This window comes from Callospermophilus lateralis, chromosome 3, assembly GCF_048772815.1.
Source record: "Callospermophilus lateralis isolate mCalLat2 chromosome 3, mCalLat2.hap1, whole genome shotgun sequence".
Classification (NCBI taxonomy): Eukaryota; Metazoa; Chordata; class Mammalia; order Rodentia; family Sciuridae; genus Callospermophilus; species Callospermophilus lateralis.
In genome coordinates, this window is record NC_135307.1 from 71207247 (window position 1) to 71221527 (window position 14281).

A 14281-nucleotide genomic window follows, 5' to 3' on the forward strand; every position below is an offset into this window, starting at 1 on the left:
GTTGGGAGTTCTTGAAAAAATATTTTTATTGAGCCTCAGTTTTCTTATATGTAAAACAGGGATAATAACAACTACATTTAAAAAAAAAAAGCATGCACTCATGCATAAGGGTTAAGTGAAATCCATATGAAGTACTTAGCATAGTTCCTGGTCATAGAAATATGGACTCAATAAACTGCACATGTGCCTTACAAGGCACACTTTCTTATGCCAGAAGAGAAGTATCAGTACTTTTGTGACCTTAATATTCACATGCTCATTAAGCAGTGCTTAGTGTGGTTAATTTGAACACTTCCCAAAGCACATTCACACCCATTATTTCACCCGTAAGAGATAGCATTAGGCCTGGGAGTACTAACAAGGAACTAAAGGATGCATCTTAATCTTAAAGGTGATTGTAATCTTTGGGAGAACTGAATGGTAAGCATAAATAGGCAAGACCCAAAGGTGTGCAAAACACGCACTCCCACATAAAGGCGAGGGCTAGCTGGGTGGGGAGGACTCCAAGGCGGTTGGAGAAGCCACGCCCCCTAGATGGAATTGGAAGGACATATCACTGTGGACACCTCTGGCTTATCCTTTCCTTTAGATCTTGACATGATGTTGTTCAAACTGTCCACCCAACAATTTAAACTGCATGTTGCTCCATGTGCCAGTGAACAGGAAAGAGAAGGGACATATTTGGACATCCTATTGTACTAACTCCTTTCTCTTCTAGTTCATGTTCTCAAATTCAATTTTAGCATCCAGGCAAAATGGCAGACTCTCCATTGACAAATAAATAAGAACCTCGTCTGACCTGCAGTGCCATCATGACCTCCATGCTGTGGAGGGCAACCCTGTCCCTGGCATATTCTTCAGTTGGTTTCAATCGTTCTTGGGACAATCACTGCTTCATGAACATGCTCACTAGAACATCTTGACAGAAAATTCCCACAATTAAATGGAACCACTTAGCTAAGTCGGCTGAGGAAAGTATACGGAGAGGGGAAAAAACTGCATGGATATCAAGGACTCAAGTGCCCAAGTCCGGAACAGCCCTGGATTCCAGGATGTACACTATAGGCTTAAGTCAATTTCAATGCAAACACCATGGTGTGGTCTTGGAAGGCCAAGGGAAGACTGACGCAACCACTGATGAAAACCAACCAGCCAGGGGAAAACATCTATAATCATCATAAGAAGAGCTCTGCATATAAGAAAAAAAAATCAATTAGTTCTGTGTCCTTTTCACACCAGGCGGAAGAAACTGTTTTATGGTGTAGTTCTGCTCCGTCCTTCTGTTTTGCATTTAAAAGAAAAGGAGTTGAAAATCAGAGCGAGAACAATACTTGAAGTATCAGATTTGCATTTCATTAGCTCCCCATATGGAGTGCAGAACTTTTTGCTTTTGAAATTGTATATATTTATGCTCCTCAACCCCCAGAGGCTGTCTGGACTAAACACTAGCTCTAATTCATAACAATTCTGGTTTCTCTTAATGTGGTCCACAAAGGGACTGGAGACTTTAATGGATAGTACTTAAGAAAATCTACCTGTCAACATAACACCATACACGTGGCCTGTTGGATCAGAAAAAGAAACCCTACCTTGGGGGAGGGGGGGAGGGGAGAAGGGTTCCCCGCCGGCTGGGATGGTTCTATAGGCTGCAGAGTTCTTAGTATCATCTGTCATCCACAGAATGAGTCTCTAATCTCTGTAATTTAAGGACCCTAACAATTCTAGGCTTTTAATTGCTTTTAAAGCTTGGCAGTATTCTGTCATGCTGAAGGGTGGCACCTTTAGAGACACCCATTTCAACTTTCTTTACAAGGCAGGAAACAAATAGGCATCTTTAAACAGTATTTAACTCTACCTTGTTCTACTCAAGCATTTCAAAAATTTGCGGAGAGAGCTGGAACATCAGGCATAATTAAAACAAGTTAAGGATGGATGGCTAGATCAGCCCTAGCTCTGTTTCAGTGGATTGGAGCCAAATCCCCCTATTTAAAGTAGCTTTCTGTGGTTTACGACACCCTGACTGCCATGTCAAGTGAGTATCTGGAAAAAAAAGAATGGCAGAACACTTCATAAAATTGTGTTTTAGGTGGGTTCATTTTGCAATATAAACCTGCTTCCAAGTTTCTTTTTCTCTCTTCATTTTTTGAAAGAAGAGGTCTGTTTTGGAGAATAAAACTTGTGTTTCAGATGGCTACTGTCGCCCATATACATACAACAGAAAAGCTGCTTATCCTGCTGAGGAACTATTGTAATAATATGTGCTCATTAAATTGGTTTTTGATAGACAACCGAACAGATCAAGTTCTTAATGGCTTTTCATTCTGAGGTATACCCTGCCCTCTCCATTCTTCTTCTGAGTTTGTAAAAGGCATGTTCCTGGGTCCCTAGAGCTCCCCATTCAAATTCACACCTCTCTGAGAACTTGAGGACTAAAGTTGTAAACAATAAACACCTTCCTTACCAGACTTGAGGAGACCTGCCTGCTTGGCTCCAGGAGGCCACTGCAGGTTCCTAACAAGGGGTCCCCTAGATTTTGTAGCATGTGAGGGGAGCTCTAAAATATAACCAAACACTGTGGGCACATGGGCCCATGAAAATACAACCCATGGAATATGCCACTGGCTCTCACTGTGGTGGACTTTGGTGCTAATGATTGCTGGGAAATAAATCCTTCATCAGTCAGATAACAAATAACGAAGTTTGCTAGACTTTGGGATTGAAATACATAGGAAACAGGAAAGATGGAAAGGTAGGAAATCTTGACATCATCTTTGAAATAATCCTAGTCTTTGTCCCTAAGCACAAAATCAGACTCCCAGTCCTATCAAGGGTCCCTCATGGACAACAGAAAGACTCCTATCTCATGGCTCCCTCTGCACTCAGCTCTTGACCCCTTCCAACTCATCCTGCAAAGCCCTGAGACCAAATTTAAAATGTTAATAAAACACATTCTGAACTCCTGAACAAACTGCAGTCTCTTGCTCCCATGATGTATAAACAGGCCATTAACTGAGCGGCTACCACATATAGGCACCTGCCAGGGACTTCATACACACTAGGGCTAATTCTCACAAATCTGCTACAAAGCTACTACTTTCCTGATCTTGTTGAGGAGAAGGTTATTATGACTTGATCTTGGGCTGACTCATGTCCTTATAAAAGCATATGATGTGAATCCCAGCCTTTCTTACTGAGTATCAGCAATTCAGTCTATGATCCTCTGCTGCCATGCAGGCCTCTCTTGATTGGCTGCTCCAAGCCTCCATGTAACTCTGCCCTTTGGGACCCACTTCTTCCGGTTACTATTGCTGGAGGCCCTCTCATACCTGGTTGAGCTCCTGTGACCCCTGACTTGTTCCTTGTTCACAAGTCTTCTTGTATGTGTCATTTTTCTTCTCCCGTCAGCCTTGAGCTTTCAAAGGCAGCAACGCTACCTTACGTTTTGGTAAATCCTCTGGCACCTAGCACAGTGTCAGGCAAATACATGCTCCAAAGTGGGGACTGTCCAGAAAAAAGGTATCAGATCCACTTTCATTTATTTCTTCCCTACTTTAAGGCTTTTCCTAGCTTTCTTTTGTGTATAGGAATAAATTGTCAATGAAAAGGGGAGAATAAAAAAAATTAAACTGCTTGAAAAACTAAATATAATACACATTAAATCAGCTTGATTATTTTCATTTTTAGCACAGCATATTTAACATGTCAGCCTTCGCTTTGCTGATGGGAGAGTAAAACATCTCATCACGGAGAGAAAAGGAAGTGGTACTGAATCATGTGGGAGAGGAGGTTTTAAACCTAATCAATAAGGCACAACTAACAATAAGGTCAACTGGGACCCAGAATTACTTTGTTAGCCACAAAATGCCTTTTAATTGTGCTCATTGTAACAAAACATACTCATCAAAGTAGATTTTAATAGATAATCTAATAGATACAACACAAGGTCTTTAAATCATCTCCCAGAGAGTTTAGACACATACAAGTTCTAAGTCACTTTCAGCTCTGACACTTTTAGGGTAACAAGGGAATCATATACCAAGAATAAGAAATAATTCCTTCAATAATGGAAAGGGAATCTTGCCAGAAAGAGTTGTAACCTTATCTATAACTAGTGTAATTATCCTGGCTGGCACTTAGCATTGAGGATAATCTGTCTACAAGAAACTAGGTCACAGTTTTTACTCTATAAGCAGTTTGACGCTAAAGAAGTTCAGGGTGATAGCTCTCTTTATCAAGCTGCTTCAAAGTATTCATCTGGATTGCAAAAGCAAAAAAATATATAGGGAAAGTGTCTCACATTAAACACCACACACACACACACACACACACACACACACACACATATCTTTCCCCAAATCTTTAAATAGTTTTGCAATTAAGAAAGTTATTTGCAAGAAGATAATAAAACAAACAGTTCACGCTATAGAAGAAAACTAAGCACACCTTGAAAGTAAGTATCTTCTTAAGGCAGATAGATACTTTATCTAACCTAAGCATGGTTCATGAAGCAAAAATTAGAATAAATACAGCGCCTGCCCATTCACATAGCTTCCAGCTAGAGCAGAAATGAAATACTAACCGGGTGGTTCATGTTACCTTACAAGTTGCATTAAAATTCAGGGATCTCACTAAGGTTCAATTTCTCTTTCACTGAAAGAAACATTTGCTCCCTAACGTAACCTGTATCTGGCCAACAATCAAGCTTCCATGCTGAAAACCTAGCAGCAGCGTTTTGTGTTAAAAGAAACTCAGTCTAAGGGGATCTAATAAGGACCTCTACTTTCCCTCCCTCTTTCCTGATAGTCACCTTATACCAGCCTTATGCACATACGACATTCCTTCCAAAATGTAACTTATCTTTAAAGCCCCACATTCAGCATTCTTTATATCTCCATGCCTCTCATAAGCATTGGGTATCTTTGCCTACTGTGAAGTCTCTTTCAGAGAAAAGAAGAAACTAGATATAGAAAAGTTACTCGAAATGCTCAGAATGACCTGACAACTTTGCCTCAAGCTGCAATCAGATTCCAGGCTCCCCAATTTCCTTTCTTCTTTTCAAGTTCTAAGGCTGTGATGGTTCACTAATTATAAGAAAGATTTCTGAACAGGGCTGGATGGGACAAATTAATATTTCACTGAAGTTTGAGATTTACACAGATTTTTAGGCACAAAAAAACTCAAAAAGAACATGAAATCATATGAGCTTAAAATATAAAAAGGTGAAATACAGGAAGCAAAATAAAATAAAGAGCCATCAATGTGGGTCCTGATTCTGTGACAGTGTTACTCAAAGACAGCCAAGAAGTATAAAACGAGTCAAGTCTATTTTAAAGGCCTGGGAAGAAAATACTGACTTAGAATACATTTTAATTTAAATCTGGAAGTCTGTGGAAATGAAACCCTAAGAGAATTGGCATCCAGCTCTGACATATTTCACTAGGGAAAGTGACCCCAAGAGTCTTCCCTCTAAACAGAAGGAAACCCAAAGATCTGTACTCAGCAGGTACAATTAAAGTGATTCAAATGAAATGATAAATGCGTGGCTTTGAGCCACAAAATAGAAAAGTTGGTCCTACTAGAAATGTTTACTCAACCTCAACAATACCTTGACAGCAGGATGTTGCAATTCTGAGCCCTCCGACCATCAATCACTGAAAGCTCTTTGACTTTCATTTTGGAACTCAGTGTGTCATCGGTGGCATCTGTTTCTTTCTATAAAGAGCACAAAAGAAATCCATCAAAGTCAGTGACTTTCAGACACCAGACTTCACATTTTGTGTACACACGCGCGTACACGAGTGCGCGCGCACGCACACACACACACACACACACACACACACACACACTATACACGTACACAGCTGGACGAGACTGAGATGGTGAGGTGGGGAGTGTAGGGAGGTGGTGGCATTGAAACAAAGGCTACAATCTAGTTAGTTGGTAAAGAGAAATAAGAAAAGCTGACCACCCACATTTGAAAAAGCATTATCTGGAAGAACAGAGCTTCCAAGTTGAAGATGCTAAGCGTGCATAAATTATCAATGAGTGATGTCCTCCTTTTGTCCCCCAAATCCCCACAGACAGCAGACAGAAGAACTGTCATTATGAATCAAGCTCAGCTGAGGCTTGCCATTGCTGGTCCCACCAACTGCAGGGTCCATTCACCCCAGAACCATTTGCATCCTGAGCACTTCAAAAAGCTGAACAATAAACCCTCCCAAACTTCTTCATGTGCAACAGGAAGCTCCCAAGGCCAGATGGCACCTTTCATTACACTGGAAGCTTGATGGACAGTGGGGAGGGGGCAGCTCAAGACATGAGCTCAGTTACCTGAATTAACAATTAAACACCACTTCAGATTCTGGGCTGTACTAAGGAGTGAGGGCCAGTCGCAATTATGGTGGAATAGGCATAAATCAATTATATATAAAATGCAATTTGATTAAACTGCACATCAGAGGTTTAGATAATAACAAAAGGTTCAAGGTGAAGAAAACATGGACCAGTTTGATAAATAGCAAATTTGATATTATTAGCAGTCAAGATCAATTAAAAATGGATTATGGTGTTTTAAAAATGTAAGGAAACCAAAGAGCTCTGGAACTGTATAACAGTTTAGGAAATAAAGGCAATATAGAATCTATAATATGAATCAACTTGAGACCCAAAGCCAGTGTCTCTTGTGGCGAGGCTTCAGGCATACCTCCAGATATTAAAGTAAGAGTTGAAACCCAATGGGGAATTACCTAGACATTGCATTATACTCTCTAAACAACAAAACAGGATCACTGAGAAGTTTCGAGCTTATAGTGAGCCAAGAAGTTACATGAAGCAAGGTTTAGGTAGTAGCTCACTTACCTGCTTGGAGTTACTGTTCACAAAGAAATCCTACAGCCATGGCAGAGGCATGGAAAAGGCAAATCAGATACATGCAATTCAGAAATCACAGCAATAAACGGGGGAAAGACAAAGCAGTCAAGGAAATTGGTGGTGCAGGGTAAAAGATGATAACTGCTCCTGCGATCGCCAATGAGAGATGATGACTGTGAGAGTCTGGCTGAAGATACAGTGAGGAGCACAGCACAAAGCACTGGGGTAGAGGAGGATGTCTACATGTGTTGCACGCAATTGCCAATGTTGGTAAATGAAATTTAAAGTGGAAAAGGACTTAGAATACTCCAAAGGGACCCAAGCTGCGTAAGGAACAAATCCTCTTAGACTGGGCTCCATTTACTTAACACATAAATTTTTACTTGAGTCACCTTTCCATTGTTCCGTACCACCAGAAAAATATTATTTTGGGGTTGTATGTTGGAATAATCTACTATCTTCTTAAATCATAAGTGAGGATTAAGAAGAGACAAGTTGAACAACCTAAGTCAATGATATTAACCCTCAGTATCCCTAAGAGGGTCTGAATAATGCCTGAAGGTGTAAGGGGTCTGCATGAGGAAAAAGAACATGCAATCCAGAAGCAAGCAGTGGTTCACAGGGTATGCAGCCATTGGTGGCCCATCCCGACTGCCCCAGGGCTGTTCAAGTACCCTGGGGCAATAGCCTCATCTTGGAATAGTATTTAGAAAAGACTTGGAGTGAAGAAGGGAAAGAAGAAGAGGTAATTGACATGTTATGAGAAAGTGACATTTTTTTCATTGTATACTTTTGCAAGGCTGGAATGAATAAAGCTTTGGTGTGCAAAACACACCCCAGCTTTTGGGTGAATAGCTTGCACAACCAGCATTTGCTCAGCAGATTCCTTAAGGTCTCACTGGTCTTGGCAGCACTGCCAAGGCCAATTTTACACAGATGAGCCGTTCACATAATTCTTCTAGTGGGAAACAGAGTGTGTCTTCTTCCCCTTGCTTTACCCATACAAGGAGGACTGTTTTGCTAGAAAGGCATTTACAAAATAAGTTGATAACCACAAGAAATATTTTTTCTCCTCTGATAGCCCAGATTTCTTTTGTCCCTATTATAACTGCCAAGATTTCTACTCAGAAGCTCCTTAGGACTCTTCTGTGAAAGTAGTTTCCTTTCAAGGGCAGAAAAGACTATGGTGAAATGAACCCCATGAGGTCATCTTAACCCTTCTTCTTCTTTTTTTTCCCCCCACCCTCTTTCTTAAAGAGAAAGTTGCTACTTGAACTTAGATCTTGCTCCATCTGGCCATCAAAGATGAAACTTATGAAGTTCTCTGGCCAAGTATCCTATATCTTCTGATCCCATTTATCAGGAAATTGGGACTTCTGACCTCTAGCGTACTAGTCTATAGAATCAGGCAGCTGTCATTTATTGGTTGTGTGACTTGGGGCTCAGTTTATCTGTAAAATGGGGTCAACAGCTAGATTATTAAATGTGAGGATGCAGGTCAAGCATCACTCACAGTATCTCACAGTCATTTATGAGCTCAATACTAGAAAGGTATCATGTGACATTATTTTATTGTTCAAACTGACAATCAAGTTCATGTTTTGCCTCTTTGTTCTTTCAGCTAAGCTGCAGAAAGGCTGTCAAGATTTTCCTTTGTTACCACCAGCAGCAATAAGTATGACTGTTAATAGCTATGTCACACATCTTATCTTTCCAGAGGTGAGGATAAAGAATGCCATGGGAGGATTTGGTTAATTGCTAGCCTAAAGAGTACACTTCTTAAAAAAAAAAAAAAATTATATATATATATATATATATATATATATATATATATATATATATATATATATATATATAATCAATGGACCTTTATTTAATCAATTAATTTATTTATTTATATGTGGTGCTGAGAATTAAACTCAGTCCCTCACACATGCCAGGGAGGCCATAATCCCAGCCCAAGATTACACTTCCTTAAAGGTCTGTTAATTAATATATTATGAATAAAAATCACAAACCTTATGAGTTTCATTACAAGGGGCATGTTAGAAATAAAGATGCTTCCAGGCCTATTTGAAGAAGTAAGTTAATATTCTTTTTGGAACCTTAAATTATTCACTCAAAAATCAGAAGGGAATATAAAAAGATACTTCTAATTGGCTTTGGTAAAATATGATAGGATCGCCTATATTTGGCTCTAACAGGATGTCTGATTTTTCTGGATGATATGGTGAAGTGCTTAGGGCACTTGCATTTTTAGGAACCACTGATGATAGAGTGCTCTAAATAGGAATCCACAAAGAAGAAATGACCTAATACTTCATAGATAATGACGATCCTTATAGGAACAATTCTCAATCTTTGAAATATCTTGGTAAAATCTAATTAAAGGTGGGAATTTCTCTACAGAAAAAAAAATGCATCTACTAATACTTATATAAAAATCAGTATCTGATTAACCCTTACCATGAAGCCCAATCCAGACTGAAAAAAAAAAAACAAAACACTATTCACAATTTTCTTTTTTGCCTTCATATGCCAAGGGTAAAGGTCAAGGTTGCTGAAATAATTATGTTAAATCATATCATTTTTAATGTACAAATTAGAGGTACAGAATAATGAAAACTATAAAAGGAAAAAAACTTTGAACATTTATAAAAAGTCAGAAGAAGATATTACTCATGTTTCACATGGGACTCAAAAATGACTTATATATTACATATTAGAAGTAAAGGTCAGATTTAGTAAATAAGAGATAACTGGTGTCCAGTAAAGACTGGACACTAGTTATCTCTTGTTCCCTAAATCGGAGCACAGAGGATTTGAAATGTTATATCACGTACTGATAACAGGATCTTAAATGAAGGGCTATCCTTGGGCAAAGAGTGGGAGGAAGAGAGCCAGAGTGTTAATATGTTGCTATAGAGCCATGACTCTCTTCCATTTATTCTCCTTCTGTTCAACTGTATAGATAAGGAGAAATGAGTTTACAGCATGTCAGGAGGAAATTTTCCCATAAAACAGACATGAATACTGCTTAATTGTATCTGAAATAATACTACTAAGCAACATGCTACACTATGTACTAAGTCTCTTGTGGCTGACTTGGAAATCAGTATTGATGTAATTTCAGTGAGGAAAAAGAAGTCCTGAGATTCAAGAAATTGACTTTCAAATGACGTTTTGGAATGTGAGCAGGGAAATAACAGCATGCTTTTAAATTCCTTTTCATGTGCACATAAGCTTACACAATCAGCTCTGCACACCTTTGATAAATGCACTGGAAAAAATTTTATTAGGAGTGGTCTTGTTCTTAAAACTAGAGTTAAAGAAAATCCTCTACAAAGTCTGGTATTCATAATGAATAAAACCATGAATTAAGAACAAAGTGAAACTGAGAACTATGCCACTTTGAAGTCCTGATTATGCTACCTGTTGGGGCACTGACTACATACTAAACCAAATTTTCAGTATCTGTAATATAGGAATAATATCCTCCTCATAGAGTTAAGGGTAAGTATTAAATAAGAAAATAAGCAAAGAACTCCTAGAGAGTTAAATTTTAGGGTTGATAACATTGAGAACTATGTTTATAATACTCAGCATCAGAAATGTAATGGATACTTAATACTGATTATCATCTTTTAGTTCATATTATGGTTATTAACAGATTTTCTTGCCTCTGCTTTTATACTATATGTTGTACTGTGGAACTCTGCAAAAGTTGAACACATTTTAATCTTTCAAAGTAGATTGCTATACATGTGTAATATAGACACATATGTATATACTTCCTAAGCGTCATTCCTCATTCAACTAAATAAATTAACCTGATATTGCTGAGATTTCTCAAATTCATACTCTGTGTAGGGTCCTATTGCATGCATGCAGGTAATGATATTCATGTCTTCCTCTGCCTCTCTGAAATATTTATCTAGCCAAACAACTGGATGTGGTCTAGAGAGTTTGACCAGGGTTTCATAACTCAGCAGGGAGGAAAGAGGAGACACCATGGAAAAAAATAGGTTTCCAGTGTTCATTTGGGGATAGAAAAGAGAGCAGTTCAAATGTGGTGATAATTATATAATGTACTGCCAAGACTGAAATGAAAATGCATAGTTCTTTGATGTTGCCATCGTGAGATCAGGGGACATTCAATGACAGGAACTTTGTTTCCTTTACTCTGTACTACTTATTCCAACTAGAATGTCTGTATCTTTTGATTTTTCTGGCTCTCAACATTTAGTAAATCCAATAAAATGGCTTAAATTACCCTCATTTGGAAAATATACTTATGGTTTAAAAATTCTCATCTCTCGTTCTTGTGTCAAAAGGTTGAAATTTTTCTTCAGGAAGTGCTGCTGAAAAATCTGGTCACAACTAATTCTACTTACCCATCTACTTATTGTTAAGTACCACTAACATGTTCTAGTCTATCCTGATTGGAATAGCTACTGATTACTTAAACAGTGTTGGTTGCTAGGAGACAATTACCCAATTGCTGGGCTTTCTGCAATCCTGTCTCCCAAAGCTCTTGAGAATTGTCCACATATTTGTCCCAGAGCATTTTGGCAGCATCTTCCTGCACCTTCTGCTGAAAGCCAGTTAATTATGAGTCTTATAACCTTGGGTCTTTCAACCACCTGCCTTCATAATAAATGCAACCCACATGCCCAGACTTGAACAGCATCATTTGGGATACTGCTGCTTTCCCTTCCTTTAAAATACTTCTTTAGTTCCCAAGTCTTCATTTTAGGCAACCAGCGTGGACCAGCATTAGCAAGTGAAACTCATGTGGAAAAGCAGTGGGATATGTAATCAGGTCAAAGGATCATTTGAATTACTAGGAAATTTGCTAAATTGTCCTATGACTTCATGACAAGGCCCAGGGGATACTCTTCCTGGGACAGGAGACTGGGGAAGTGGGAGGGAGAAAGCATGTGGCAGCCAATCAGCCAATCCATCTGATGGGCTCAGAGCACCTGCAGGATGACTCCTGACATACTCTTTGTTTGTTCTTTCAAAGCTAAGCTCTCTTGCTTTTTACTGGACAATGCCATACCTTTGTTTTCTTCATTTTCATTTATTTGGTGTGTAATATATTGTACGAGTTGCCTTCTTACTTATGGAGGGGCCCAGCTGAAGATCCTTGTTTTAGGGTTTATGTCATTATGGCAGGTTTTATTTCAAACTTTATTAAACTAGCACAACAGTTGCTAGAGAAGCTTGTCCTCTCTTTGAGCAAAATATTCTGGCTAAATATCCTCCCTGCCCCCCTGAAACTCCCCATTTCAGATGCATTAAAGACCACTTGAAATAATAATGAAAAAAAATCTTTAGCTTTTGCTTCTCCCCTAGTTTCAGTCCATCTTTTCCCTTGGTGCTTAGTATTTTTCTGAGACATTCTTTCTTGGGAACCAAGCCAAGTAAGCCAACTAGGAAGTCTATTGCTTGCTTGACGGTACTCCACCCTGGGCATGATTCATGCAGGAGTGCAGGGCCTTCTGGAGCAGCCCAAGGAAAGCCCCAGAATGGGCTCCCTTCACCATTCCTCTCCTCCGGCCAGCCTCTTTCTCCTCACACTCCTGGCTTAGTTTTCCCTTCTCAGGGATCTGTTCAACTGTTTGGGCCCCACCTTTCTTTTGTTCTTCTGGAACTATCCATACACTGTGGTCTCTTCTTGTCTACCCTTAAGAACTCTACTAATAGGACCTCTGGAGGAGCAAGAGGTACCATTTGGATGTGCCTAGGGCTTACCCAGAGATGATGCCTGCTGGGTCTTGCCAATGTGAATAGCTGGCAAGCACCAAGTCACGTGTTCCTGCTGCTATTACATAAGCTTTGCTCACTTTTCCGTAGTTTCTGTGGTGCTGTTTGGGTCACTGCCATCTCCACACTTGCTCAGCTTCTGCAAGCCCCCCTCCTAGCCTATCAAGTCCATGACATATAGTTAAAAACTTTTCCGCAGGTTCTAGTTAGCGGCCAAATTACAGTATTTACCATTGCCCGTGCTTCTAAAGCATCCGGCTACTTCAAAAAGCATTTTGTTTCTGAGAGTATTCATTTGATATGTACTTTTTAAAAAAGCAGTAAACCAAAATGGCTTCAGAAACAAATACTGTGAGGTGACAATATAGGTCACATATCTCCCTATTTTTTCCTAGCAATCCATTTTGACTACACACAGTGACAATAAAATACAGACCTCTTTACACCAATGGAGACAAGGTCTTGGACACATACCGCGATACACAGAGCTCATATACCTTCAACTGTTCACACACACACACCGACAGGCACTTGAACACAGATGAGGACACACACACCGTGTTGCTTTGCAGGAACATAGCAGGGCAGACCATGCGGCACAGAACTAAGATGCTTATCAGATCACAGTTATGGCAGATGGCCTGGGGATCATGCACAAGGACGTGATTATTTTGCTTTTTTTGGCATCTGGAGGGCACATGCTGTTACCTGCTGTCTTTGGTAGGCAGAGAAAGTTCTTTCCAGGTCTTCGAGATCTAGAATTTTGAAGACTTTTGAGTCATCAATTTCGGTCCATACTGTTCCTTCCAGTTTGTTCTAGAAACATCAAGTGAATAAGTTTCTCTGGTTTTTAGTTGTATACATAAAGAACAGGCATGGTTATTTCTAGAAAAAGTGCTGCTCTCCCCAATTTTTCATTCTACACAACACTCAAACAGCTTGTCAATATTTCAGAAGCTTTACCACTTCAATATCTGAGCGAGTTAGAACCCTGAGTCCACACAGGAGAATGAAGTCCTCTAGCACTCAGGGCTGTTTCTTTCTTTCAGTGAGGACACACCGAGTAGCTAAGGCTAACCTACCAGCAGCAACGTGGGAACCAATGGCTCACCTCAGGCAGCTTCAACCAGTTGAAGGACTTCAGGGCATTTGTGGGCTGAGGAATGTTTTTCTTCTTGAGCGCCAGTCCCATTGGCGCACCAGGGGGTGGCAAGACTCCCCCTAAAGGAGGTGGCCCTGGGGGAGGGGGAGGGCCTCCTGGCGGGAGGGGAGGTGGTGGAGGAGGTAGCACTCCTGGCAGAGGTGGGGGTGGTGGGGGAGGAAGGAGGGACCCAGGCACTGAGGAAGGAAAGGGCCCCCCAGGTGCTCCAGGCGAGGGTCCTCCTGGGACTGAAGCACAGACGGCCCTCTGAAAACATACAAGGAGGAAAAGAGGAAATCAATGGAAGAAAGAAATGCACTGGATGATTCTGAGAATCTGTCACTTCGCCTTAAGTAGGTACCATAGAGAAATCTCGCATTTGTGAGAACAGGGGTTTAAAGGCCTGGTGAGTTTGGGGCTTTATGGACTCAGTTGAGTCACCCTTTGTATTTGACACTTGAGAGCTTATCTACGGAGCATGCACAGCTCTCTCACCTCATC

General features: G+C 40.1%; 1 protein-coding gene across 1 annotated transcript in view; it reads right to left on the bottom strand.

Moving 5' to 3' along the window:
* Daam1 (dishevelled associated activator of morphogenesis 1) overlaps positions 1–14281 on the bottom strand; it is a 165765-nt gene that overhangs the window by 22511 nt on the left and 128973 nt on the right. The window contains exons 14-16 of the mRNA XM_076848356.2: positions 13751–14047; positions 13348–13455; positions 5606–5712 (exon numbers count right to left, since the gene is read on the bottom strand). Of these exons, the coding sequence (XP_076704471.1) occupies positions 5606–5712; positions 13348–13455; positions 13751–14047 (512 nt within the window). The remainder of the gene's footprint in view (positions 1–5605; positions 5713–13347; positions 13456–13750; positions 14048–14281) is intronic.